General features: G+C 36.8%; 1 protein-coding gene across 4 annotated transcripts in view; it reads left to right on the top strand.

The window, feature by feature from the left end:
- The window catches only part of EML5 (EMAP like 5), a 165,106-nt gene that overhangs the window by 13,337 nt on the left and 124,883 nt on the right, over positions 1-26,886 (top strand). For all 4 annotated transcript variants that reach the window (XM_068556608.1, XM_068556538.1, XM_068556462.1 and 1 more), the window contains exon 2: positions 18,849-19,008. In XM_068556608.1, the coding sequence (XP_068412709.1) occupies positions 18,849-19,008 (160 nt within the window). The remainder of the gene's footprint in view (positions 1-18,848; positions 19,009-26,886) is intronic.

Here is a 26,886-nt window from a genome sequence, read left to right on the forward strand (position 1 = left end):
TCACTGGTGGGCAGAGCTGGGGGTCCCAGAGTTTGTGTTTCTGCCCACTGGTGGCTGGGGCCGGGGCCCAGGGTATCCTGGGACTGTTGCCTATCCTCCAGTGGGTGAGGCTGGTTCTGGGGCTAGTGCTGCCCACTGGTGTGCATGGCCGGGTCCCGGGCCCTCTGGTGAACAGGGTTGGGTCCCAGGGTGACTGTGGCTTAGGGGACCTTAAGGCAGCAAGCCTGCTGGTGGATGGGACTGTGTCTCCTCTCAGCTAGTTACTTGGCCTGAGGCATTCCAGTACTGGTGCTGAAAGGCTAGTGGGTAGAGTTGGGTCCTGGCACTAATAAGCTAGAAGTAGGGTTCAGAAATGGCGTTTGCCAGCACCAGTGTCCATGTAGTAGAACAAGCTCCCCCAAATGACTGCTACCTGTGTCTTGTCCCCAGGATAAGCTCCAGTTGCCTTCTGCCTCTGGGAGGCTCTCCAAGATCAGTAGGTCAATCTGACCCAGGCTTCTTTCAAATTATTGTTTGTGGCCTGGGTCCTCCTGAAGTGTGTGCGATTTTGTATGTGCCCTTTAAGAGTGGAGTCTCTTTCCACAGCCCTCTGGCTTTCCCAAAAGTAAGCCTCACTAGCCTTCAAAGCCAACGTTCTGGGGGCTCATCTTCCCAGTGCAGAAGCCCTTAGGCTGGGGAGCCTGATATGGCGCTCAGACCACTGGCTCCTTGGGCTGAACCTCTACAGTTGTAATTATCCTCCTGTTTGTGGGTCATCCACCTGGGAGTGTGGATCTTGACTATGCCACATCTCCACCCTTCCTACTCATCTCGTTGTGGTTCTTTCATTATATATTTAGTTGTAGAAGATCTTTTCTGCTAGTATTCCAGTTTTTCTTATCAATAGTTTCTGCGTAAATAGTTGTAATTTTGGTGTGCCATGGGAGGAGGTGAGCTCAGGGTCTCCTGACTCTGCCATCTTGGCCACTCCCCCAGTACCATACTGTCTTGATTACTATAGCTTCATAGTAAGTCTTGAAGTTGGGTAGTGTCAAGTCTTCCAACTTTGTTCTTCCTCTTCAATATTGTGTTGGCTTTTCTGGGTCTTTTGCCTCTCCATGTCAACTTCAGAATCAGTTTGTTGATATCCATAAAATAACTTGCTGGGATTTTGATTGAGATTGCATTGTTGGTTCACAACCTCAGGAGTTCCCTGAGTGAAATTCTAAATGAGCCCCCATACATAGAGGGCAAGGAGGGACTGAAGAAAGGCAGACCACTCCAGATTGGAAGGTGGCAGTTTTAATAAACAAGGGAACTTACATACAAGGCATGTCTTGGGCAGCTGCATGACAAGTAGATCTCTGTACCCACCCACCAGAATCTTAAGCATTTATCTAGAGACCTTAATGGGGTTCAGTCATGTTTATAGTCCAGATGGTCTCAATAGCACATTACTTTCTCAAGGCTGTGTCCTTGAAGTGGCTCCTTGTATGAGAACAGTGGGCAGAATGAACATCCCACGGAGAGGGTAAGGAGCCTCTGATTGCCTGGGTCCATTTCTCAGGTCAACCAGTGGTCATGTCCTCTCAATGACCTCCTCCAACATGCAGATAAGTTGGGAAGAACTGAGATCTTGGTAGTACTGAGTCTTCCTATCCATGAACATAGAATATCTCTTCATTTATTTGGTTCTTCTTTGACTTCATTCATCAGAGTTTTGTGGTTTTCCTCATATAGGTTTTGTATCTATTTTGTTAGATTTATACCTAAGTATTTCAATTTTTGGTGCTAATGTAATGGTGTTGCATTTTTAAACATTTGTTTATTTTTTATATAGCAGGATCTTATTAGTTATCTACTTCATACATATTAGTGTATATATATCAATCCCAGTCTCACAATTCATCCCACCACCATGACCATCACCACCTCCACTTCCCCCTCTTGGTGTCCATACGTTTGTTCTCTACATCTGTGTCTCTATTTCTGCCTTGCAAACTGGTTCATCTGTACCATTTTTCTAGATTCCACACATATGCGTTAATATACGATATTTGTTTTTCTCTTTCTGACTTACTTCACTCTGTATGACAGTTTCTAGGTCCATCCACGTATCTACAAATGACTCAATTTTGTTCCTTTTATATGGCTGAGTAATACTCCATTGTATATATGTACCACATCTTCTTTATCCATTCGTCTGTTGATGAGCATTTAGGTTGCTTCTATGACCTGACTATTGTAAATAGTGCTGCAATGAATATTGGGGTGCATGTGTCTTTTTGAATTATGGTTTTCTCTGGGTATATACCCAGTAGTGGGATTGCTGGGTCATATGGTAATTCTATTTTTAGTTTTGTAAGGAACCTCCGTACTGTTCTCCATAGTGGCTGTATCAATTTACATTCCCACAAACACTGCAAGAGGGTTCCCTTTTCTCCACACCCTCTCCAGCATTTGTTGTTTGTAGATTTTCTGATGATGCCCATTCTAACCGGTGTGAGTTGATACCTCATTGTAGTTTTGATTTGCATTTCTCTAATAATTAGTGATGTTGAGCAGCTTTTCATGTGCCTCTTGGCCACCTGTATGTCTTCTTTGGAAAGATGTCTATTTAGGTCTTCCGCCCATTTTTGGATTGGGTTGTTTGTTTTCTAATATTGAGCTGCATGAGCTGTTTACATATTTTGGAGATTAATCCTTTGTCCATTGATTCGTTTGCAAATATTTTCTCCCATTCTGAGGGTTGTCTTTTCGTCTTGATTATGGTTTCCTTTGCTGTGCAAAAGCTTTTAAGTTTCATTAAGTCCCATTTGTTTGTTTGTTTTTATTTCCATTACTCTAGGAGGTGGGTCAAAAAAGATCTTGCTGTGATTTATGTCAAAGAGTGTTCTTCCTATGTTTTCCTCAAAGAATTTTATAGTGTCTCGTCTTACATTTAGGTCTTTAATCCATTTTGAGTTTATTTTTGTGTATGGTGTTAAGGAGTATTCTAATTTCATTCTTTTACATGTAGCTGTCCAGTTTTCCCAGCACCGCCTATTGAAGAGACTGTCTTTTCTCCATTGTAACTCCTTGCTTCCTTTGTCATAGATTAGTTGACCATATGTGCGTGGGTTTACCTCTGGGCTTTCTACCCTGTTTCATTGATCTATGTTTCTATTTTTGTGCCAGTATCATACTGTCTTGATTACTGTAGCTTTGTAGTATAGCCTGAAATCAGGGAGTCTGATTCCTCAAGCTCTTTTTTTTCCCTCAAGATTGCTTTTGCTATTTGGGGTCTTTTGTTGTCTCCATACAAATTTTAAGATTTTTTGCTCTAGTTCTGTAAAAAATGCCATTGGTTATTTGATAGGGATTGCATTGAATCTGTAGATTGCTTTGGGTAGTATAGTCATTTTCACAATATTGATTCTTCCAATCCAAGAACATGGTGTATCTCTTCATCTGTTTGTGTCATCTTTGATTTCTTTCATCAGTGTCTTATAGTTTTCTGCATACAGGTCTTTGGTCTCCTTAGGTAGGTTTATTCCTAGGTTATTTTATTCTTTTTGTTACAGTGGTGAATGGGATTGTTTCTTTAATTTCTCTTTCTAATCTTTCATTGTTAGTGTATAGGAATGCAAGAGATTTCTGTGCATTAATTTTGTATCCTGCAACTTTACCAAATTCATTGATTAGCTCTAGTTGTTTTCTGGTGGCATCTTTAGGATTCTCTATGTATAGCATCATGTCATCTGCAAACAGTGGCAGTTTTACTTCTTCTTTTCCAATTTATATTCCTTTTATTTCTTTTTCTTCTCTGATTGCTGTGGCTAGGACTTCCAAAACTGTGTTGAATAATAGTGGTGAGAGTGGACATCCTTGTCTCATTCCTGATCTTAGAGGAAATGCTTTCAGTTTTTCACCATTGAGAATGATGTTTGCTGTGGGTTTGTCGTATGTGGCCTTTATTATGTTGAGGTATGTTCCCTCTATGCCCACTGTCTGGAGAGTTTTTATCATAAATCGGTGTTGAATTTTGTCAAAAGCTTTTTCTGCATCTGTTGAGATGATCATATGGTTTTTCTTCTTCAATTTGTTAATATGGTGTATCACATTGATTGATTTGCGTATATTGAAGAATCCTTGCATCCCTGGGATAAATCCCACTTGATCATGGTGTATGATCCTTTTAATGTATTGTTGGATTCTGTTTGCTAGTATTTTGTTGAGGATTTTTGCGTCCATATTCATCAGTGATATTGGTCTGTAATTTTCATTTTTTGTAGCATCTCTGTCTGGTTTTGGTATCAGGGTGATGGTGGTTTTGTAGAATAAGTTTGGGGGTGTTCCTGCCTCTGCAATTTTTTGGAAGAGTTTGAGAAAGATGGGTGTTAGCTCTTCTCTAAATGTTTGATAGAATTCACCTGTGAAGCCATCTGGTCCTGGATTTTGTTTGTTGGAAGATTTTTAATCACAGTTTCAATTCCATTACTTGTGATTGGTCTTTTCATATTTTCTGTTTCTTCCTGGTTCAGCCTTGGTAGGTTTTACCTTTCTAAGAATTTGTCCATTTCTTCCAGGTTGTCCATTTGATTGGCATAGAGTTGCTTGTAGTAGTCTCTTAGGATGCTTTGTATTTCTGTGGTGTCCATTGTAACTTCTCCTTTTTCATTCCTACTTTTCTTGATTTGAGTCCTCTCCCTCTTTTTCTTGATGAGTCTGGTTAAAGTTTTATCAATTTTGTTTATGTTCTCAAAGAACCAGCTTTTAGTTTTATTGACCTTTGCTATTGTTTTCTTTGTTTCTATTTCATTTATTTCTGCTCTGATCTTTATGATTTCTTTCCTTCTACTAACTTTGGGTTTTGTTTTTTCGTCTTTCTCTCGTTCCTTTAGGCGTAAGGTTAGATTGTTTATTTGAGATTTTTCTTGTTTCTTGAGGTAGGGTTGTATTGCTATGAAGGTCCCTCTTAGAACTGCTTTTGCTGCATCCCATAGATTTTGGATCATCATATTTTCGTTGTCATTTGTCTCTAGGTATTTTTTGATTTCCTCTTTGATTTCTTCAGTGATCTCTTGGTTATTTAGTAATGTAGTGTTTAGCCTTCATGTGTTTGTGTTTTTTATGTTTTTTTCCGAGTAATTAATTTCTAATCTCATAGCATTGTGGTCAAAAAAGATGCTTGATATGATTTCTGTTTTCTTAAATTTACTGAGGCTTGATTTGTGACCCAAGATGTGATCTATCCTGGAATGTGCCGTGTGCACTTGAGAGGAAAGTGTAATCGGTTTTTGGATGGACTGGCCTATAATTATCAGTTAAATCTATTTAGTCTATTGTGTCATTTAAAGCTTGTGTTTCCTTATTAATTTTCTGTCTGGATGATCTGTCCATTGGTGTAAGTGAGGTGTTAAAGTCCCCTACTATTATTGTGTTACTGTCAATTTCCTCTTTTATAGCTGTTAGCAGTTGCCTTATGTATTGAGGTGCTCCTATGTTGGGTGCATATATATTTATAATTGTTATATCTTCTCCTTGGATTGATCCCTGGATCATTATGTAGTGTCCTTCCTTGTCTCTTGTAACATTCTTTATTTTAAAGTCTATTTTATCTGATATGAGTATTGCTACTCCAGCTTTCTTTTGATTTCCATTTGCATGGAATATCTTTTTCCATCCCCTCACTTTCAGTCTGTATGTGTCCCTAGGTCTGAAGTGGGTCTCTTTTAGACAGCACATATACGGGTCTTGTTTTTGTATCCATTCAGCAAGCCTGTGTCTTTTGGTTGGAGCATTTAATCCATTTACGTTTAAGGTAATTATCGACATGTATGTTCCTATTACCATTTTCTTAATTGTTTCGGGTTTGTTTTTGTAGGTCCTTTTCTTCTCTTGTGTTTCCCCCTTAGAGGAGAGGTTCCTTTAGCATTTGTTGTAGAGCTGGTTTGGTGGTGCTGAATTCTCTTAGCTTTTGCTTGTCTGTAAAGCCTTTGATTTCTCTGTTGAATCTGAATGAGATCCTTGCCAGGTACAGTAATCTTGCTTGTAGGTTCTTCCCTTTCATCATTTTAGATAAATCATGCCACTCCCTTCTGGCTTGTAGAGTTTCTGCTGAGAAATAAACTGTTGTATGTTATTTGTCATTTTTATATGACAAATGTTTGTTTGTATGTTATTTGTCATATGTTGTATGTTATTGTATGTTATTTGTCATTTTTCCCTTGTTGCTTTTAATAATTTTTCTTTGTCTTTAATTTTTGTAAGTTTGATTAACGTGTGTCTCGGCTTGTTTCTCCTTGGGTTTATCCTGCCTGGGACTCTCTGCGCTTCCTGGACTTGGGTGGCTATTTCCTTTCCCATGTTAGGGAAGTTTTCAACTGTAATCTCTTCAGATATTTTCTCTGGTTCTTTCTCTCTCTCTTCTCCTTCTGGGGCCCCTATAATGTGAATGTTGGTGCATTTAATGTTGTCCCAGAGGTCTCTTAGACTGTCTTCATTTCTTTTTATTCTTTTTTCTTTATCCTCTTCCAGGGCAGTGAATTCCACCATTCTGTCTTCCAGGTCACTTATCCGTTCTGCCTCAGTTATTCTGCTATTGATTCCTTCTAGTGTATTTTTCATTTCAGTTATTGTTCATCTCTGATTGTTTGTTCTTTAATTCTTCTAGGTGTTTGTTCTTTAATTCTTCTAGGTCTTTGTTAAACATTTCTTGCATCTTCTCGGCCTTTGCCTCCATTCTTTTTCTGAGGTCCTGGATCATCTTCACTGTCATTATTCTGAATTCTTTTTCCGGAAGGTTGCCTATCTCCACTTCATTTTGTTGTTTTTCTGGGGTTTTATCTTGTTCCTTCATCTGGGACATAGTCCTCTGCCTTTTCATTTTGTCTGTCTTTCTGTGATTGTGGTTTTCGTTGCACAGGCTGCAGAATTGTAGTTCTTCTTGCTTCTGCTGTCTGCCTTCTGGTGGATGAGGCTATCTAAGAGGCTTGTTCAAGCTTCCTGATGGGTGGGGTGTTGATGGGTAGAGCTGGCCGTTGATCTGGTGGGCAGAGCTCAGTAAAACTTTAATCCGCTTGTCTGCTGATGGGTGTGGCTGGGTTCCCTCCCTGTTGGTTGTTTGGCCTGAGGCGACCCAGCCCTGGAGCCTACCCACTCTTTGGTGGGGCTAATGGCGGACTCTGGGCGGGCTCACGCCCAGGAGTACTTCCCAGAACTTATGCTGCCAGTGTCCTTGTCCCTGCAGTGAGCCACAGCTGCCCCCCACCTCTGCAGGAGACCCTCCAACGCTAGAAAGTAGGTCCGGTTCAGTCTCTCATGGGGTCACCGGTCCCTTCTCTGGGTCCTGATGCACACACTACTTTGTGCGTGTCCTCCAAGAGTGGAGTCCCTGCTTCCCCCAGTCCTGTCGAAGTCCTGCAATCAAATCCCACCAGCCTTCAAAGTCTGATTCTCTAGGAATTCCCCCTCCTGTTGCCAGACCCCCAGGTTGGGAAGCCTGACATGGGGCTCAGAACCTTCACTACAGTGGGTGGACCTCTGTGGTATAAGTGTTCTCCATTTTGTGAGTCATCCACCTAGCAGCCATGGGATTTGATTTTATTGTGGTTGCGCCCCTCCTACCATCTCATTGCGGCTTCTCCCCTGTCCTTGGATGTGGGGCATGTTTTTCATGAATTCCAGTGTCCTCCTGTTGATGATTGTTCAGCAGTTAGTTGTGATTCCAGTGCTCTCACAAGAGGGAGTCTGGTATTGCATTTTAAATTTCAAATTCCATTTGTTCACTCTCAGTATATAGGATAGCAGTTAACTTTGTATATTAACTTTGTATCCTGCAACCGTGCTGTAGTTGCTTTTTAGTTCCAGAAATTCTTTTGGCCGATCCTTTTGGATTTTTTTTTACATAGATGATCATGTCATCTGCAAACAAAGACTGTTTTATTTTTCCTTCCCAGTCTGTATACGTTTTATTTCCTTTTCTTGCGTTATTGCATTAACAAGGCCTTCCAGCACAGTATTGAAAAGGAGTGGTAAAAGGGGGCATTCATGACTTGCACCTGATCTTTGTGGGAAAGAGTTTCTCACCATGAAATATGATGTTAGCTGTGGGGTTTTTGTAAATACTCTTTATAAGGTTGATGCGAAGTTCTCCTGTATTCCTGGTTTCCCTTGAGTTTTTATCATGAATATTGGCATTTGTCAGATGCCTTTTCTGCATCTGTTGATATGATTGCGTGATTTTTATTTTAGTCCATCGATATGATGGACCACATCAATTGATTTTTTAATCATACCTGGGATAAATTCCACATAGTTGTGGTGTATAATTCTTTTTATACTTTTTAAAATTCGATTTGCTAATATTTTGTTGAAGATTTTTGCATCTATGTTTATGAGAGATATTAATGTGTAGTTTTCTTTTCTTGTGATGTCTTTATCTGGTTTTAGTATTAGGGTAATGCTGGCCACATAAAATGAGTTAGGAAGCATTCCCTCTACTTCTGTCCTCTGAAAGAGATTGTAGAGAATTGGTATAATTTCTTCCTTAAATGTTTGGTAGGATTTACCAGTGAACCCATCTGAGGCTGATGCTTTCTGTTTTAAAGGTTATTAATTATTGATTCAACTTATTTATTAGATACAGGCCTATTCAGATCATCGATTTCTTCTTGTGTGAGTTTGGCAGATTGTGTCTGATACATGTATTCTAAAGTAATTAAGGTTACGGTATATTTAACTCTTGGATTCTGTGCTTTTTATTTAACATTATAGCATAACTTTTCTCCAGTACTGTGAAAAATCACATTTTTAATGACTGCATGAGAGTCCATCCTGTGATTGTACCATAATTTTTTAACCATTTCTAAATGTTGGACATTTAGGTGGTTTTCAGGTTTTTACTGTTATAAATAAGGATTCAGGAACAAAAAAGCTATACGTAAAGATTTTTCTGTATTGAGGATTATTTCATTTTTTAAAATTTTAACACTAGCAGCTTCTTTGGAAATTCAGTTAACAAATACTGATTGAATACCTGCTGTGTGCTCATTATTGTTCTAGGCGCTTAGGGTATAATATGAAGAAAAAGGGGAAGCCTCTGTCCTAATGAAATACACATTCTAGTGGAGGAGAGTAAGAAAATAAGTGCACAATAGTAATTTTAGACAGTGATAACTACTACATATAAAATAGGGTAATGGAGTAGAATATGTTAGGATGACTAGGAAGGCTTCTCTAAGCAAGTTACATTGACCTGAAGCATGAATGATATGAATGAAGCAAGATTTGGGAGATCATTCTAGACAAAGACCTAGCGAGTATAATGAGTTTGGCCTTTTCAAGGGACAGAAAGGCCAGTGTGGCTGGAGTGTGGTGAACAAAAGGGAGAATAGTAGAAGTTGAGGTTCGAGAAGCAGGTGAGGGTATACCTTGTAGAGCCTTGTAAGTGCCAAGTTAGATAGTTTGGATTTTAGTCTAATTGTAATAGGAAGCTGTTGGGGATTTTAACTAGGTGAAATTTATATTGTTTTAAAAGATCACTCTGGCTATGTTAAGAAGGCCCTAAAGGGGAGCAATAGAGGAAGAAGGGCAGGTGGCTCAGATTAGGGTTGTAGCAGAGAAGATGAGGGTGATGATAGAGTCAGTAGGACAGGCTAATAGATGTGTGTGATGAATAAGAAAGAGAGAAGTGGTGAGGATTAAATTTAGATTCTTAGTCTGAGCAACTGAGCGGATAGTGATGCCATTTACTAAGATGAGAAGTGGATTGGGGGGTAATTAAGGAGGAAAAAAAAGCTGGATGTGTTAAATGTGAGTTGCCCGTGACACATCTATTGCTCTTGGCTGGAGATATAGATTTGGGTGTTATCACTATATGTGTGCTTTTAAAGACATGGGATTGGATGAAATCAGCTGGGAAAGGAAGGGAAGACAGCCAAGACAAGGCCCTCAGATGCTTTAGCATTGAGAGGTTGGATGTGGAAGATAGGGCCTAGCAAACGAGACAGAGAAGGGTGGGTTAATAGATTATGGAATCAGGAAAGCCTAGAGAGGAAAGTGTTTCTAAAAAAGAAAGAGTGGTCATTTGTGTTAAATACCACTGAAAAGTGTTGGAAAATAAGGACATACAATTGACTATTAGATTTGACAGGGTCACACATGACCTTGAAAACAACTATTTTAGTGAAGGAGAAGCGGTGGAAGCTTAGTTGGAATATGTGGAGAAAGTAAAGGGAGTGGAAAAATTGAGACAACTCTTTTGAGGAGTTTTACTCTGAAGGGTCAAGGGAGTGTTTTTCACTAAGTATATTTGAGTGTTAATAGGAATGACTCAGTAGTGAGGAAGCAATAATTCCAGAAAACATAGTTCTAGGAATAAAGTAAATAAGTTTCCTTTACTTGAAAGTAAAGGGAATGGGATCTAGAGCACAAGTGCAGAGTGTGTGGGTTAGAGACGTTTCTTCCATTTTACAAGAGGGAGGGCAGAGTCAGCTGTAACAGCTGCACTGAGGTTAGTGAATTTGTTGAGGGCAAAGTAATCTTCTCTAATTCCATCTATATTTATTCATTGAGTACAAGGCAGCCTCATCAGCTGCAAAGGAGGAAGTTGATGGTGGAGGACTGTGCTCATGAGGAGCTTGGAGGTTGAGAGGAAGAATGCAAAATTTATCAGCTAAGGGTTTAAAAGGATTATGTTATAGTGTAAAAATGCACATTTAAGATTTGTGAGCATAAATGTAAAGAAACACTGATGCACAATTGTATATAAGAAGGGAAATATATGAAGATAACTGCCTTGAAGGAGACAGCCCCCTTTATGTTTGTTTATTGTGTTACTACTTTGTAGTTATGATAAATTTAGAGATTAAATGCTTAAAATAACTTATGTGATTGTCGGATCTGATGACAGTGCTCTTACCTAATTTCTAATATTCAGGAATAGTAATAGAAAAGGAACTTAAAAGAGAATCTGTTTTTTCCATGTATTTCAAATGATGATGTCACAATATGGATGGGTAGTCACCTAGTTAAATGTTTTAGGATAGGAATACACCTTGAAATGGTTACTTCTATCATCTTTCTCCCAAATCAATCTGTAACATTGTTGAGTACCCCTATATGTTCTGCAATTTAGTAGGCAGTATGTGGGATAAAACTTAACTATAAGATATTAAGTTAACTTCAAGAATATTGGAAAAACACTCATGCTTTCTTTCTCATTAAGAAACTTGGAGCTATTAGAAGAGAACTTTCAGATTTCACCCACCCATCAGCAATACATCCAGCTCCTTTCTCACATTAATCCCTCCACTTGTGCACAAATCCCGCCCTTTTTTCCCTGTTCCAGAAATTCTCCCTGTCTCCTGTATCAATATTTTTGATGATTTTTCTACTGGATGATTTCTGTGAGCATGTAAAATATGCTCAAAAAATAGTCTTTTCGGGCTTCCCTGGTGGCGCAGTGGTTGAGAATCTGGCTGCCAATGCAGGGGACACGGATTCGAGCCCTGGTCTGGGAAGATCCCACATGCCGCGGAGCGACTAGGCCCGTGAGCCACAATTGCTGAGCCTGCGCGTCTGGAGCCTGTGCTCCGCAACAAGAGAGGCCGCGATAGTGAGAGGCCCACGCGTCGCGATGAAGAGTGGCCCCTGCTTGCCGCAACTAGAGAAAGCCCTCGCACAGAAACGAAGACCCAACACAGCCATAAATAAATAAATAAATAAATTAATTAATTAATTAATTAATTAATTTTTAAAAAAAATAGTCTTTTCAACAAGTAATGTTGAAAACAAGTAAATATCCATATGTGGAACAAAACGAACGTTAGCTATATTTCAGCATATACAGAATTTAACTCAAATTGAGTCATATATCTTAAATGTAAAAGCTAACACTATAATATTTCTGGGAAGAAGTATAGGAAATAGGGCATAAAAAGCCTGACTTCCAAAAAGGAAAATTATGAATTGAGCCTCATTAAATTTAAAACTTCTCAAACTTCCAGGTAACTGAGGACAGAGGCAGGTATGTAGTAACCTCGCAGAATCTCTTCCCTAAACAATGCAGAATTCACTTCACACCTATGTTGTTTCAGTGCAAAACCCTAGTCTCACCATTAATTATTTAAACAGAGAATACCAAAACTGAAAAAATAACTATAAGTAAAAATAGAAAAACAAATTCCAACCACAGTTTCACAAGCTTTCTCCTCTCCAGTGCTGGGCTTTACAGGGAGAAGCTTAACCTAAAAATCTGAAACAATATCTTGACTGGATACTGTAAGAATAAAGACAAAGATAACTGTAGATAATGTTATAATCTGGTTAGTAAAATTGTTTCTCACAGGGCTAGCAATTCTGAAACAGCTTTATATATACTAAAATTAAATAAATAAATAGACTTTAGATTATGAGAGCCTAATAAGCCTTCCACTCTTGGAGGAAGAAATTATACAGGCATACCTCAGAGATATTGCAAGTTCAGTTCCAGACCACTGCTAAAGCGAAAACAGCAACAGAGTTGAGTCATACGAATTTTTTAGTCCCCAGTGCATATAAAAGTTATGTTTATAATATACTGTAGTCTAAGTCTGTGATAGCATATGTCTAAAGAGACAATGTACATACCTTAATTTAAAAATAATTTATTGCTAAAAAACGCTAACCATTATCTGAGTCTTCAGTGAGTCATAGTAGTAATATCAAAGATTGCTGATCACAGCCCACCATAACAAATATAATAATAATGAAAAAGTTTGAAATATTATGAGAATTGATAAAATGTGATACAGAGACACAAAGAGAGCAAATGCTGTTGGAAAAATGGCACTGATAGACTTAACATGATGCAGGGTTGCCACAAACCTTCAATGTGTAAAAAACGCACTATTGATGAAGCACAGTACAACAAGGTATGCCTGTAATAAGGAAAGGAGAAGTCTTAAATGAACCCTGTGGTTTTGGATTAAAATCGGAGGTATTGAGATATCATCTCACACTGGTCAGAATGGCCATCATCAAAAAATCTACAAACAATAAATGCTGGAGAGGGTGTGGAGAAAAGGGAACCCTCTTGCACTGTTGGTGGGAATGTAAATTGATACAGCCACTATGGAGAACAGTATGGAGGTTCCTTAGAAAACTAAAAATAGAACTACCATACGACCCAGCAATCCCACTACTGGGCATATACCCAGTATATGAGAAAACCATAATTCAAAAAGAGTCATGTACCACAATGTTCATTGCAGCTCTATTTACAAGAGCCAGGACATGGAAGCAACCTAAGTGTCCATCAACAGATGAATGGATAAAGAAGATGTGGCACATACATACAATGGAATATTACTCAGCCATAAAAAGGAACGAAACTGAGTTATATGTAGTGAGGTGGATGGACCTAGAGACTGTCATAGAGAGTAAAGTAAGTCAGAAAGAGAAATACGAATACCATATGCTAACACATATATATGGAATCTAAAAAAAGAAAAAAAAAATGGTCAGAAGAACCGAGGCGCAAGACGGGAATAAAGACGCAGACCTACTAGAGAATGGACTTGAGGATACGGGGAGGGGGAAGGGTAAGCTGGGACAAAGTGAGAGAGTGGCGTGCACATATATACACTACCAAACGTAAAATAGATAGCTAGTGGGAAGCAGCCGCATAGCACAGGGAGATTAGCTCCATGCTTTGTGACCACCTTGAGGGGTGGGATAGGGAGGGTGGGAGGGAGGGAGATGCAAGAGGGAAGAGACATGGGGACATACCTATATGTATAACTGATTCACTTTGTTATAAAGTAGAAACTAACACATCATTGTAAAGCAATTATACTCTAATAAAGATGTTAAAAAAAAATAAAATAAAATCGGAGGTATCAATATGAACTCATGGGTTTTTGTTTTTAAAGGTTATATTCTATAGTTATTATAAAACATTGACTATATTCCCCATGTCTTGTAGCTTATTTTATACCCAATAGTTTGTACCTTTTAATCCCCAACCCCTATATTCCCCCTCCCCACCTCCCTCTCTCCTCTGGTAACCACTAGTTTGTTCTCTATATCTGTGAGTCTGTTTCTTTTTTGTTATACTCACTAGTTTGTTGTATTCTTTAGATTCCACATGTAAATGATATTATACAGTATTTGTCTTTCTTTGTCTGACTTATTTCTCTTAGCAAAATGCCCTCCAAGTCCATCCATGTTGCTGCAAGTGGCAAAATTTCACTCTGTTCTATGGCTGAGTAGTATTCCATTGTGTGTGTGTGTGTGTGTGTGTGTGTGTAAAACACCTCTTCTGTTGATGGACACTTAGGTTGCTTCCATATATTGGCATTTGTAAATAACGCTGCTATGTGAACATTGGGGTACATGTATCTTTTTGAATTAATGCTTTTGGTTTTTTTGGATATATACCCAGGAGAAGAATTGCTGAGTCATACAGTAGTTTATTTGTAGTTTTTTGAGAAAGCACCAGACTGTTTTCCACAGTGGCTGCACCAATTTACATTCTGACCCACAGTGTACGAGGGTTCCCTTTTCTCCACATCCTTGCCAACATTTGTTGTGTTGTTTTTGATGATAGCCATTCTGACCAGTATGAGGTGATACCTCACTGTGGTTTTAATTTGCATTTCTCTGATGATTAACAGTGTTGAGCATCTTTTCATGTGTCTGTTGGCCATCTGAATGTCTTCTTTGGAAAAATGTCTATTCAGGTCTTCTGCCCATTTTTTGATGGGGTTGTTTGTATTTTTTAATGTTAAGTTTATATATTTTGGATATTATCCCCTTATCAGTCATATAATTTGCAAATAATTTCACCCATTCAGTAGGTTGTCTTTTTGTTTTGTCAGTGGTTTCCTGTGCTGTGCAAAAGCTTTTTAGTTTAATTAGGTTCCTTTTTCTCTTTAATTTAAAAAAATTTTTGTTGAGTACAGTTGATTTACAATGTTGTGTTAGTTTCAGGTGTACAGTCCATTTATTTATTTTTGGTTTTATTTCCTTTGTTTTAGGAGACGGATCCAAAAATATACTGCTGTGATTTATGTCAGAGTGTTCTGCCTATGTTTTCCTCTAGGAGTTTTATGGTATCTGGTCTTACATTTAGGTCTTTAATCCATTTTCAGTTTATTTTTGTATATGGTGTTAGAGAATGTTCTAATTTCATTCTTTTACATGCAGCTGTCCAGTTTTTCCTAGCACCACTTATTGAAGAGACTGTCTTTTCTCCATTGTATATTCTTGCCTCCTTTGTCATAGATTAACTGACTATAAGTGCATGCGTTTTTTTTCTGGGTTCTCTATTCTGTTCCATTGATCTGTATGTCTGTTTTTGTGCCAGTACCATAATGATTTGATTACTTTAGCTTTGTACTATAGTTTTGAGTCAGGGAGCCTGACTCCTCCAGCTCTATTCTTCTTTCTCAAGATTGTTTTGGTTATTTGGGGTCTTTTGTGTCTCCATACAAATTTTAAAATTATTTGTTCTAGTTCTGTGAAAAATGCCATTGGTATTTTGATAGGGATTGCATTAAATCTGTGGAATGCCTTGGATAGTATAATCATTTTAACAATATTGATTTTTCCAGTCCATGAACATGGTATCTCTTTCCATCTGTTTGTGTCATCTTCAATTTCTTTCATCACTGTTTTATAGTTCTGAGTACAGGTTTTTTACCTACTTAGGTTTATTCCTAGGTATTTTATTCTTTTTGATGCGATGATGAATGGGATTGTTTCCTTAATTTCTCCTTCTGATACTTCGTTGTTAGTGTATAGAAATGCAACAGGTTTCTGTATGTTAATTTGTATCCTGCAACTTTACCAAATTCATTGATGAGCTCTAGTAGTTTTCTGGTAGCATCTTTAGTATTTTCCATGTATAGTATCATGTCATCTGCAAACAGTGAAGTTTTACTTCTTCTTTTCCAATTTGGATTCCTTTTATTTCTTTTTCTTGTCTGAGTGCTGTGGCTAGGATTTCCATCACTATGTTGAATAAAAGTGGTGAGAGTGGGCATCCTTGTCTTGTTCCTGATCTTAGGGGAAATGCTTTCTTTCAGCTTTTACCATTGAGTATAATATTACCTGTCAGTTTGTCATATCTGGCCTTTATTATGTTGAGGTATGTTCTCTCTATGCCCACTTTCTGGAGTTTTTGTCATAAATGGATGTTCAATTTTGTCAAAAGCTTTTTCTGCATCTATTGAGATGATCATATGGGTTTTGTTCTTCATTTTGTTAATGTGGTGTATCACACTGATTGATTTGCAGATATTTAAAAATCCTTGCATCGCTGGGATAAATCCCACTTGATCATGGTTTGCTAATATTTTGTTAAGGATTTTTTGCATCTATGCTTATCAGTGATATTGAGCTGTAATTTTCTTGTTTAGTCATATCTTTGTCTGGTTTTGCTATCACGGTGATGCTGGCCTCATAGAATGGGTTCAGGAAGTATTCCTTCCTCTTCAATTCTTTGGAATAGCTTGATAAGGATAGGTGTTAACTCTTGTCTAAATGTTTGGTAGAAGTCACCTGTGAAGCTATCTGGCGATGGACTTTTGCTTGTTGGGAGTTTCATTATTGGTAATTTCCTTGGGGGAAATGTTTATTCAGATCCTTTGTCCACTTAAAAAATTGGGTTGTTTGTGGTTTTTGTTGTTGAGTGGTTTTCTTTTTTTTTTTTTGTATTCTGGATGCAAGTCCCTTATCAGATATATGCTTTGCAAATATTTTCTCCCATTCTGTGGGTTGTATTTTTATGTTCTTGATGGTAGTCCTTTGAAGCACAAAAGTTTTTAATTTTAATGAAGTCCATGTTATCTGTTTTTTCTTTTATCACTTCTGCTTTTGGTGTCAGATCTAAGGACACCTTTGTTTCATCCAAGTTAAGTAAGATTTATGCCTATGTTTTAGCTCTTATATTTTGAGTAGATTTTTGTATATGGTTTGAGGTATGGGTCCAGATTCATTCTTTTGCATGTAGATATTCAGATGTCCAGCACCATCTATTGAAAAGACCTTTCTTATTAATGGAAAGGCAATTGACCATAAATATATCAGTTTACTTTTGGACTCTCAATTCTGTTCCATTGATCAACATGTCTGTTTTTATGCCAGTGCCATACTGTCTTGATTACTGTGGTTTTGTAGTAAGTTTTGAAATTGGTATGTGTGACTCTTCCAATTTTGTTATTTCGCAAGATTGTTTTTACTGTTCTGAGTTTTAGAATCAGCTTGTCAGTTTCTTCAAGAAAGGCAACTAGTATTTTGGCAGGGATTGTGTTGACTCTGTAGATCAGTTTAGGAAGTAATACCGTCTTAACAATATTGCCCTCCAAGAACACGAGATGTCTTTCCATTTATTTAGATCTCTTAACATTTCTTTAATGGTATTGTGTAGTTTTTAGTGTATAAGTCTTGTACTTTTTTGTTTAATTTATTCCTAAGTGTTTTGTTCTTTTTGATGCTGTTATAACTGGAATTGTTTTCTTGATTTAATTTTCAGATTGTTGCTAGTGTATAGAAACACCATTTGTATTTTTATATTGATCTTATATCCTTCAGCCTTGCTGAACTCATTTATTGGCCATATTTGGGATTTATTCTGTTGTTGTTTGTGGATTCCTTAGGGTTTCCTATGTATGAGGTTATGTCATTTGCAAGTAGAGATAGTTTTACTTCTCTCTTTTATTTCTTTTCCTTGCCTAATTGTCCTGGCTAAAATATCCAGTATCATGTTGAAGGGAAGTGGCAAGAGCTGACATCCTTGTCTTGTTCCTGTACTTATAGGGGGAACTTTCAGGCTTTCACCATTAAATGTGATATTAGCTGTGCATTTTCATAGATGCCCTTTATCAGGTTGAGGAAATTCTCTTCAATTCCTAGTTTGTTGTGTTTTTTATTATGAAAGAGGTTGGATTTTTGTCAAATGCTTTTTCTGCATCTATTGAGATGAACACGTGTGGGGGTTTGGGTGTTATTATTAATATGATATACTTATTACATTGGTTGATTTTAATATGTTGAGCCAAACTTCCATTCCCACTTACCTTTTCTCTCCGTAATTTCCCACTGAGTATTCCCTGACTTGATGATACCACTCCAGGCCATCCAGATGCCCAAGCCAAAAAACCCAAGAGTCATCTTAGACTGTTACCTTTCTGTTACTCTGTACATCAAATCTGTTAATTCTGTTTTAATGCCCTCCTAACTTTTCCCTCTTTCAGTTCATCTTCCACCCTGATGCTGGGAGTGATTTTTTTTTCTCCCAAAGGAGAAGTGATCATCTAAATATACTTGTGGAAAAATTTATATTCATTCCTTGCCTTCTACTGATGTACATAAACCATTACCAACTGTTTGGTATTTGTCTTGTTTTTAAAGACTTAGAGACTACTTTCTGTGAATTATGGGTGACCTTTCTGTTTTTTTAAATGGGATTTGTAATTTAATATTAATGTTATAATAGGAGGGCTACTCAATGCTATTTTTGGACACTAACATTTGGTCTAACTTTATACAATAAAAGAGTAAATGGGAGAGAGGGCTTAAAACAGATGAGATGAATACCAAATGAGAAGATGGCATGTGGTAGGGTTGCTACTAATTCATTGCTGTGGTTCAGTTGACCACTTGTGAGAATTCTTTTTTTGAGAAGTTTACACACACTACATCATATTACAAGATTATGAAGTCTATCATAACTGTTTATTACATATACCATTGAAGTAGTAACTCTTAGCATGGATTTTTATAGAAGTTATTTTAAGGCCAAATTATTTTAAGTAAATAAGTAACTGAAGTCTAATTTTCACATTGATATAACAGCTCTGTAAGCAGTTTTAAATCTGTTTATTTATTTATTTATTTTGCAGCCTTGCATTGCATCCTGAACGAGTATTGGTGGCAACAGGACAAGTTGGGAAAGAGCCTTATATCTGTGTTTGGGATTCATACACTGTGCAGACCATATCAGTTCTAAAGGATGTTCATACACATGGTATAGCTTGCTTAGCATTTGACTTAGATGGACAGGTATGTGATAATTTTTTTTCTTTTTCTAAACTGTGTTTTTAAAGTGTGTACTATAAGAAATTATTATAAATCTGTAAATATTAAATTGGAAAGCATTTGACAAAAAGCATTTATTCAAGGTGAAGGTGGGTAGAGGGGGTGGGTGGTAGATATATATAAGAAAAATAAGAATAATAATGAGTTTTTATTTCATTGTGTCAAGAACTTTTCAGTTGAATTAATTACTACTATTAGAGCCAAAGTGATTCTGACTCGGTGGAACATTACCTGGTTGTTCTCGAAAATTTTACATATAACTCTTTTCCAGGTATCGTATGTTAATAGGAAAGATGGAAGATATCTTAGGAAAATTCACTTTCTCTAAGTAGCGCTGTAAACATTTTAATTTTTAGTTATTTTAAAGGTTTCTTTTAAAATTATATTTTTAATTGAAAATAATGAGGCAGTTTTTACAATATGAGCTATTTTATATAAAATCAAAGTTCATAACAAAAGATGTAATCTTTGTTCCACTTACGAATCAATTCCCAAATTATTATTTACTTCTAGTCATCAATTTTTAAAAAATTAAGCCAACAGCTCTTTTGTGGTGCTTTCATGGAACTTGTTGTACCGAAAACATATTTAAGAAGTGATAAGAAGTTGGGTTTTGCAGATTTAGTTAATTTATAGTCTTTAAAAGTTTTATAGTGAAATTAGACTTTAAAAATTATTTTAACTTTTAGAAGAATTTTAGTTGTCTGCTTTTTAATTCTTAAAATTAATTTTGTAGATCTATATTTTACAGAAACAAATTACATTTTGTTCTAGTCACTTGAAAATGATAGCCAGTAGATGTTTTATTTACAACTCTGAGAAATAGCTTGTTTGAGTAGCATAGATTAATATACTTTCTGATTAGTGTCTGGTAAGAGATCTATAAAGATGTAACTCGAACTTCTCATTTGAGGAAAAAATGTGTTTCTAGGTTTAGAACCACTGTGTAGCAGTGATTGGCAATTCCAAAACCTTAATTCATTTCCCATTTTTGCTGTTATTTTTCAAGTCCCTTAATGTCCTCATATCAAAATTTCATTTTCCTTTTTAAAAGGAAGAGAATAATACTCTTTACTTACTTCACAGGAAATTATATTTTATGAAACAAACTAACAAAGTTGTTTTTTAAAATTATTTACCAAAGGTATTATGATATCAATGTCTGTATACTTTAAATATAGATATTTTCTTCTTAATTTTAAAATTGCCCTTTCTAAATGCAGTGTATTGCATGGCTGAGGAAATTCTCTTATATACAAGGAGAAATCACGCCCATAGCTTTTGCTAGTTGAAGCTTTTAATTTTGCTTACTTTAAGCAACATATAAGAAAAGTCTTGGGTACATGCATTTTATTGTCACATATCTTCATAAGAATGTGCTACTTTAAAATGTAAGCTTATAAAAACATAATAGCTAAAAGTTATTGAGCACATACTAAGTGCCAGGCATTGTGCTAAGCCTACATTATCTCATTTAATCCTCACAACAACCCTATGAAATAGATACTATTATTATCTCTATTTTACAGATAAAGAAACTGAGGCTTAGAGAGGTTAAGTAACTTGCCCCAGGTTATACAGCTAGTAAATGGAGCCAGAGCGGGAACCCAGGTCAGTCACACTCCAAAGCTCATGTTTTTAACCACAATGCTCTACTGCTTCCCAAACATGGAACTTAGGAGGTGGTTATTTATATTTCAGAAGGAATTCATCCATCTTAAGTACAGTTAAAACTTGTAAGGAACTGCTGCCAATTGAAGATTAAGTTAAGAGTATTTCTGAAATTATGTTAATGAGAAGATGCTTTAGTTAAGAAATATATTTGGGAACATATCTATTTATTCACTAATATCTATAAACTGTTTATGAAATACCAATTAGGAAATACTGTATAATTTTTGCATTTTCTACTAAATTTGAAACTGTAAATGATCAATTAAGCTTTATCCAATGAATGAGTCTCCCTGTTGGTAGTATGCTGAATTTTCTTTCCTCAGAGGGTTTCTTCTAAATGGATTGACTATCCATGCTAATACTGGAAGTCTACCTCTTTGAGAATAATTAGGGCATGAAAAGGCTATATAAATCCACATCAAACAGAGTTTAAAATTTCATAGTAAATGGTAGAGAGAGGGTAGGAGGAGGAGAATTTGATACTTTATCTTGAAAACACAACCATAATTTATAAAAACACATTCCCATATTTAACAAAATCTAAGTTATAGTTAAAACTCTGCTAATTTATAGAATGAACTAAGAATAAAATGTTAATTTTTTAGCCTAATTTTGTCAATTATATGCTGGTACATGATTATGAAGAGTCGTATTTGCAAAAATATTAAAGGAGTTCACTGATTTTTCCAAGGACCTTTTAGTAATCTCTTGATATCTAGACATATCTCAAGTGCCTGTTGTATTACTTTTGAGTTTTCATCTCTTCCATTGCTCTGCCAGATCCTAATTTCTGATGGCTTTCTGTACGAATTGACCACTATTTACTACATTAAGTCCTAGATATTTTGCAAAATTTGTGATTTTCACTTTGTAACATTTGGAACAACTAGTCCTCACTTAATAAATACTGAGATCACAAGGACCCCTCACCCCCATATTGGAATCTTTTACGTTTGTCTATTATTTGAATATGTTTCACACTTGCAGGAACTCATGGAATGCATCTAGTTGTGCCTATTAAGATACTTTTCTCATTTATGTATTTAGTGTGCTAGAACTTTTTAATAAATGCAGTTGACCTTTGAACAACGCAGGGGTTAATCTGCATATAACTTATAGTCGGCCCTCCATATTCACGGTTCCTCTACATCTGTGGATTCAACCAACCGTGAACCTGTAGTACTGTAGTATTTACTGTTGGAAAATATCTGTGGGTAAGGGGACCCAGGAAGTTCAAATCTACGTTGTTCAAGGTCAGCTGTACTTCCGGTTTAATTAATGGACACAACCCAGATTTTGTTTGGGAATAGGATCAGGGAGGAATTTGGGAAGCTGGATAGAGGCTTCTTTATCTGGTTTTCTTTATCCCTATCTGACTGTTAGTTCTTAGTTATCTTGAAAGGAGCTTTTCCTTCTGTCTGCTTCTTAAATGTCAGTGTTCCTAGGAGTCTGTAGCCTTCCTTCCCCCAGCCCTCCTCACTTCACTTATTCTCTTTAGGTGATTACTAGATCCATGACTTTAACTCCTGTATCAGTTAACAGTGGCCTCGGCTTCTCTCCTCAACTCCATATATTCTCCTTGAATGTCGTATAGACATACCATTTATTCCATGTTTAAAACTGAATTCTCTCTTTATTCTAACTCATTAAAAAACAAAGCTTATTCTTTCTCCTGTTTCTGGCCTACCTCTCCAGTCTTGTCTCCTGCCACTTCCCCGTTGGCAACTCCTCGCCTCAGCCACACCAAAGTACTAGCTCTTTCCTGAAAGCACCATGAGCTGTCTGATCTTGGTATCCTTTGGTCTTAAATGCATTTTCTCTTATTTTTCTACCCGACTGTCTCTATCTTCTAAGATATGGTTCCAGCATTACTTTCACTGGAAAACTTTCTTTATGCTCTTCCTCACCTGTGAGAAAGGATGATGAAGTAAAAAATGATAGAAAGCTAAGAGAGGGGGTAGTATTTGCTTGGTTATTTTTATCTTTTCCTCTCTGCTGTTACTTAACCTGTGGTTAGGGAGGTTGATTTCGGCCATGATATGTTTATCAGGGGTACAGAGGAAGTGCTCCCAGGTCTATTTTGTTACTGCCTGTACAGAGCCAGATGCTCTGGGGCTCTACTGGGGTATATGGAGTTTTAAAGCTTTTGGCCAGTTGTGGTTCACTTTGTGTGTGATGAACTTAGCCAGAGAGAAGAGGCATTGATAGAAAGGGCAGTGCCTCTCTGACTATTCCTCACTTTATACTTGTCTTGTGAAATTTTAATCTCTACATAGTATACTATAGCAAGAGGTAGATATCTTTGTTTTAGCTAGATATTTGCTGATTACTCTCTAGTTCCCAAATATTAAAGACTCTTAGGAGGAGCAAATCATCTCCTCTAGTTCATTTGGGCTTTCTGCAAGTGTGACTTGATGGAGAGCCAGATACAAAATATATTCTGTATCTTTTTATGTAAGCCATTCATTCTACCCATTTGGGGACTTAGATAGTAATTTTACTTTGTAGAAACTTTCTAGCTAGGTACTAAATGACATTTCTCATTCAGATGGGTGGAGGGCATGGGTTCTTAAAGTTAATTATAGTTATGGGAACATAATAATAATGATGATGATAACAAACATTTATATAACATTAAGGATATGCCAAGCACTCTTCTAATTCCTTTATATATGTTAACCCTATGAGGTTTTATTTTTATTATTCCTACTTAGGAGGTGAGGAACCTAAGGTACAGAGAGGCTAAATAATTGCCCAAAGTCATCCAGTTAGTGAGAGATGGAGCTGGTGTTTAAACCTAGGCAGTCTGGTACCAGAATCTGTGCTGTAAACCAGAGATTGGCAGAACTTTCTACAACATGTCAGATAGTAAATATTTTAGGCTTGTGAGCCATGCAGTCTCTGTCACAGCTACTCCAGCTCTGCACTGTAGTGTGAAAGCAGTCATAGGCAGCTTATAAAGGAATAGGTGTGGCTGTGTTCCAGTAGAACTTTATTTACAAAAAGCAGGGTACAGGCCTGAGGGTTGTAATTTGCCTGCCCCTGCTTCTAAACCAGTGCTTTTCAAAGTATGTGTTGTGGGTGGGTCCTTGTGATTTCTTCTTTAACTCTGTCGTTACTTAGAATTGTACTGATAGTTGCCAGATATTTGGAGGATTTTCTGCATAACTTTCTGTTATTCTGATTTAATTCTGTCTTTGTTAGAGAACATACTCTGTATTTTAATTTTTAAAAATTTGTTTAGGCTTATTTTGTAATTCACAATTTTGTGATCTTCATGAGGTTTCCTGTGCACTTTGAAAAAATACGGGAAAATATGTATTCTGCTATTTCTTTTTTCTCCTCCTGTTTGTTGTGCTATTGTTGTCATTCATTTTACTTCTTTCATTTTCATTCATTTTACATGCTTTGTAAACTCCATTATAACTGTTGTGATTTTTCCTTAAACAGTTAGTTTTCAAAGAAAATTAAAAGTAAGAAAAGTCTTATTTACATATTTACCATTTGGGTACTCTTCATTGATATGTGTAAATTAAGTCTCTTTGGTATCATTTTCCTTCTGCCTGAAGAAACTTCTGGTATCGTATCTTATAGTGATGATTTGTTGTTGATGAATTTTCTCATCTTTTGTTTATTTGAAAAAGACTTAATTTTGACCCAGTTTTCAAAAGATATTTTTTGGTAAGTATATAATTCTGTGTTGACTTTTTTCCCCCTCAGCACTTTAGAGAGGTTATTCATTGTCATCTGATATGCATAGCTTCAGATGAGAAGCCCAGGATTATTTTTAAATCTTTGTCCTTACACACCAAAATTCTCTCTCTTTTTTGGCCACTTTTAAGGTTTTCCTCTTTAGCACTGGTTTCAGCAGTTTGATGCCCATGTGTGTGGATGTGTTTTTTCTGTGTGTGTGATTTATCCTGCTTGAAGTTTATTTGAGCATCTTAGATTTGTGGGTTTATGTTTTTTATCAAACTGAGAAATTTTTGGCCATTATTTCTTCAGTTTTGTTTTTCTTTTCTTCCATCTTTCTTCTCCTTTTGGAATCACAATTACCTGTACATTAGACCACTTGAAATTTTTCTGAAGGTAACTGAGGCTCTGTTAATTTTGTTCCCTTTTTCCTTCTATGCTTTATTTTTGATAGCTTCTGTTGCTATGTCTTCAAGTTCATTTATTTTTTCTTCATTGTCTAAGCTGCTGGTAATCCTTTGGAGTGAATTTTCATTTCAGATAATTTAACATTTATATTTAAAGTTCAACATGTTTTTCTTTTATATCTTCCATTTCTCTTTTTATTCTTTATGTGTTTGTTTTAAAATAATTCTGGAGCATCTTGAACATTTCCATCTTAACAGCCAATGTCTTCTAATTTTAATCATTTCTGTGATTCCTGGGTCTATTTCTATTAACTGATTTTTCTCCTGGGTATTGGTCATATTTTCCTCTTTTTTAACATGTTCAGTAATTTTTTTTATTGGATGCTGGACATTGTGTATATTACATTCTGAATGCTGGATTTTGTTGTATCCCTTTAAAGCATATTGGACATTGTTTTTATAGGTAGTTAAGTTCCTTGTGGATCAGTTTGGTCCTTTTGAAAAGCTTGCTTTCAAGCTTTTTTTGGTCAAGGCTAGAGTAGCTTTTCCTCTAGGACTACTGGTTTAACTTCACTACTATGGTGTGACCCTCCTGGAATCTCTACTGAATACACAGTGAATTCGAGGATATACCTCCATTCTTGCTATTGGGAATTTGAGTGATCCTGACCCTTTATGATCTCTGGGAATTGTTTGGCTTTAGCTCCCCAGTAATTGTTCTTTTTTCAGAATTTGTTCTTTGCATGGCCTCATGGATTTCACCCTATACATGCAAACATAGGTGTTCTCAAGGGGACCCATAAACAGATTTTCTAGAGTTCTTTCTCTGCTCTGCAAATTCTAGCCATCTTGGCCTCTCTGAACTCCAGGCTCTATCTTCTCAAATCAGCAAGTCTTCTGGGCTCTGTTTGGATTCCACCTTTCTGTGCTATAGTCTGGAAAATGCCACCTAAATGAAGGCTGGGGCAATTGCAGAACTTACCTTGTTTGCTTCCCCCTCATTCAGGGTTTACAGTGCTTCACTTCCTGTTAAGAATGTCCAAAAATATTTGTTTTATATATTTTGTACAGTTTTCTAGTTGTTTATGGCAGGGGGGCAAGTTCAGACCCTGATACGCCTTCATAACCAAAGGCCATCTTTCATGTTTCCTAACCTCTCTCATACTTCCCATCTCACTGTCCCCTCTTTTCAGCTCAGTCTCTTCATCTCCCTCTAATCTCCTATATAACTCTTCCACTGAGGATTTTTTTTCTTTTTTCCACTGAGTTTTTAATTTCATTTATTTTTCATTTCTAGAAATTGTTTGCTTCCTTAAATTTGCTGGGATACTTTTTATAGTCTCCCATTCTTGTCTCATATGAAGATATTTTGAAGCCTTAATTTTATTTCTCTACTCACATTAAGCTTATTTTATATTATCTGATAATTCCAATGTCTGATGCTTTTCAAGACTGATTTTCTTGTTTGTGGTGACTTGCTGATTCTCACTCATGGTCCCTTATTTCCTTTGGTTATTAGGTGTGGGGGTTGTTTGTTTTAAGTTTATTTTTATTGACTTGCTACTTGTGGGAATTCTTCGAGGGATGGATTGATGTATCAGTCCTCCATATAGGATTTATATTTGCCTGTGCCACATAGTTGAAAATGCTTGAAAACTCTGCAACCCTTAGGACCACTCTGAATGAAATTTTTCATTTGAAGGATTCATGATTCATGTGGATATAGGCCCTACAACCATGTGAAGGTTGTTTGTGGCTACATATTTTCAGGAGGGTTTTTTCCCCCCTTCATGCATCACTGCCCCTTTCTTTGAAAAGGCATGGTTTCTTGTTCTCCCTTACTCTGAGGAGTTACTGCTTTAGTCAAATGTCTGCAATTCAAATCCCTACCTTGGGCAGGCCCTAAACTTTATCTCCTATTCCTCTTCAGCCTGAAGAACAAAAATCAGGCTTACCAGGAGTTAGCTGATACCTTTAGAGTAAAGTGGGTATAGGAGCTCTCTTACTTCCAGGATTCCCATAGGAAATCACTTTGTTTTTGTTCTCATATTTCTTAATTCCTTGACAG

Source organism: Eschrichtius robustus, chromosome 1 (genome assembly GCF_028021215.1).
Source record: "Eschrichtius robustus isolate mEscRob2 chromosome 1, mEscRob2.pri, whole genome shotgun sequence".
NCBI classification, from domain to species: Eukaryota; Metazoa; Chordata; class Mammalia; order Artiodactyla; family Eschrichtiidae; genus Eschrichtius; species Eschrichtius robustus.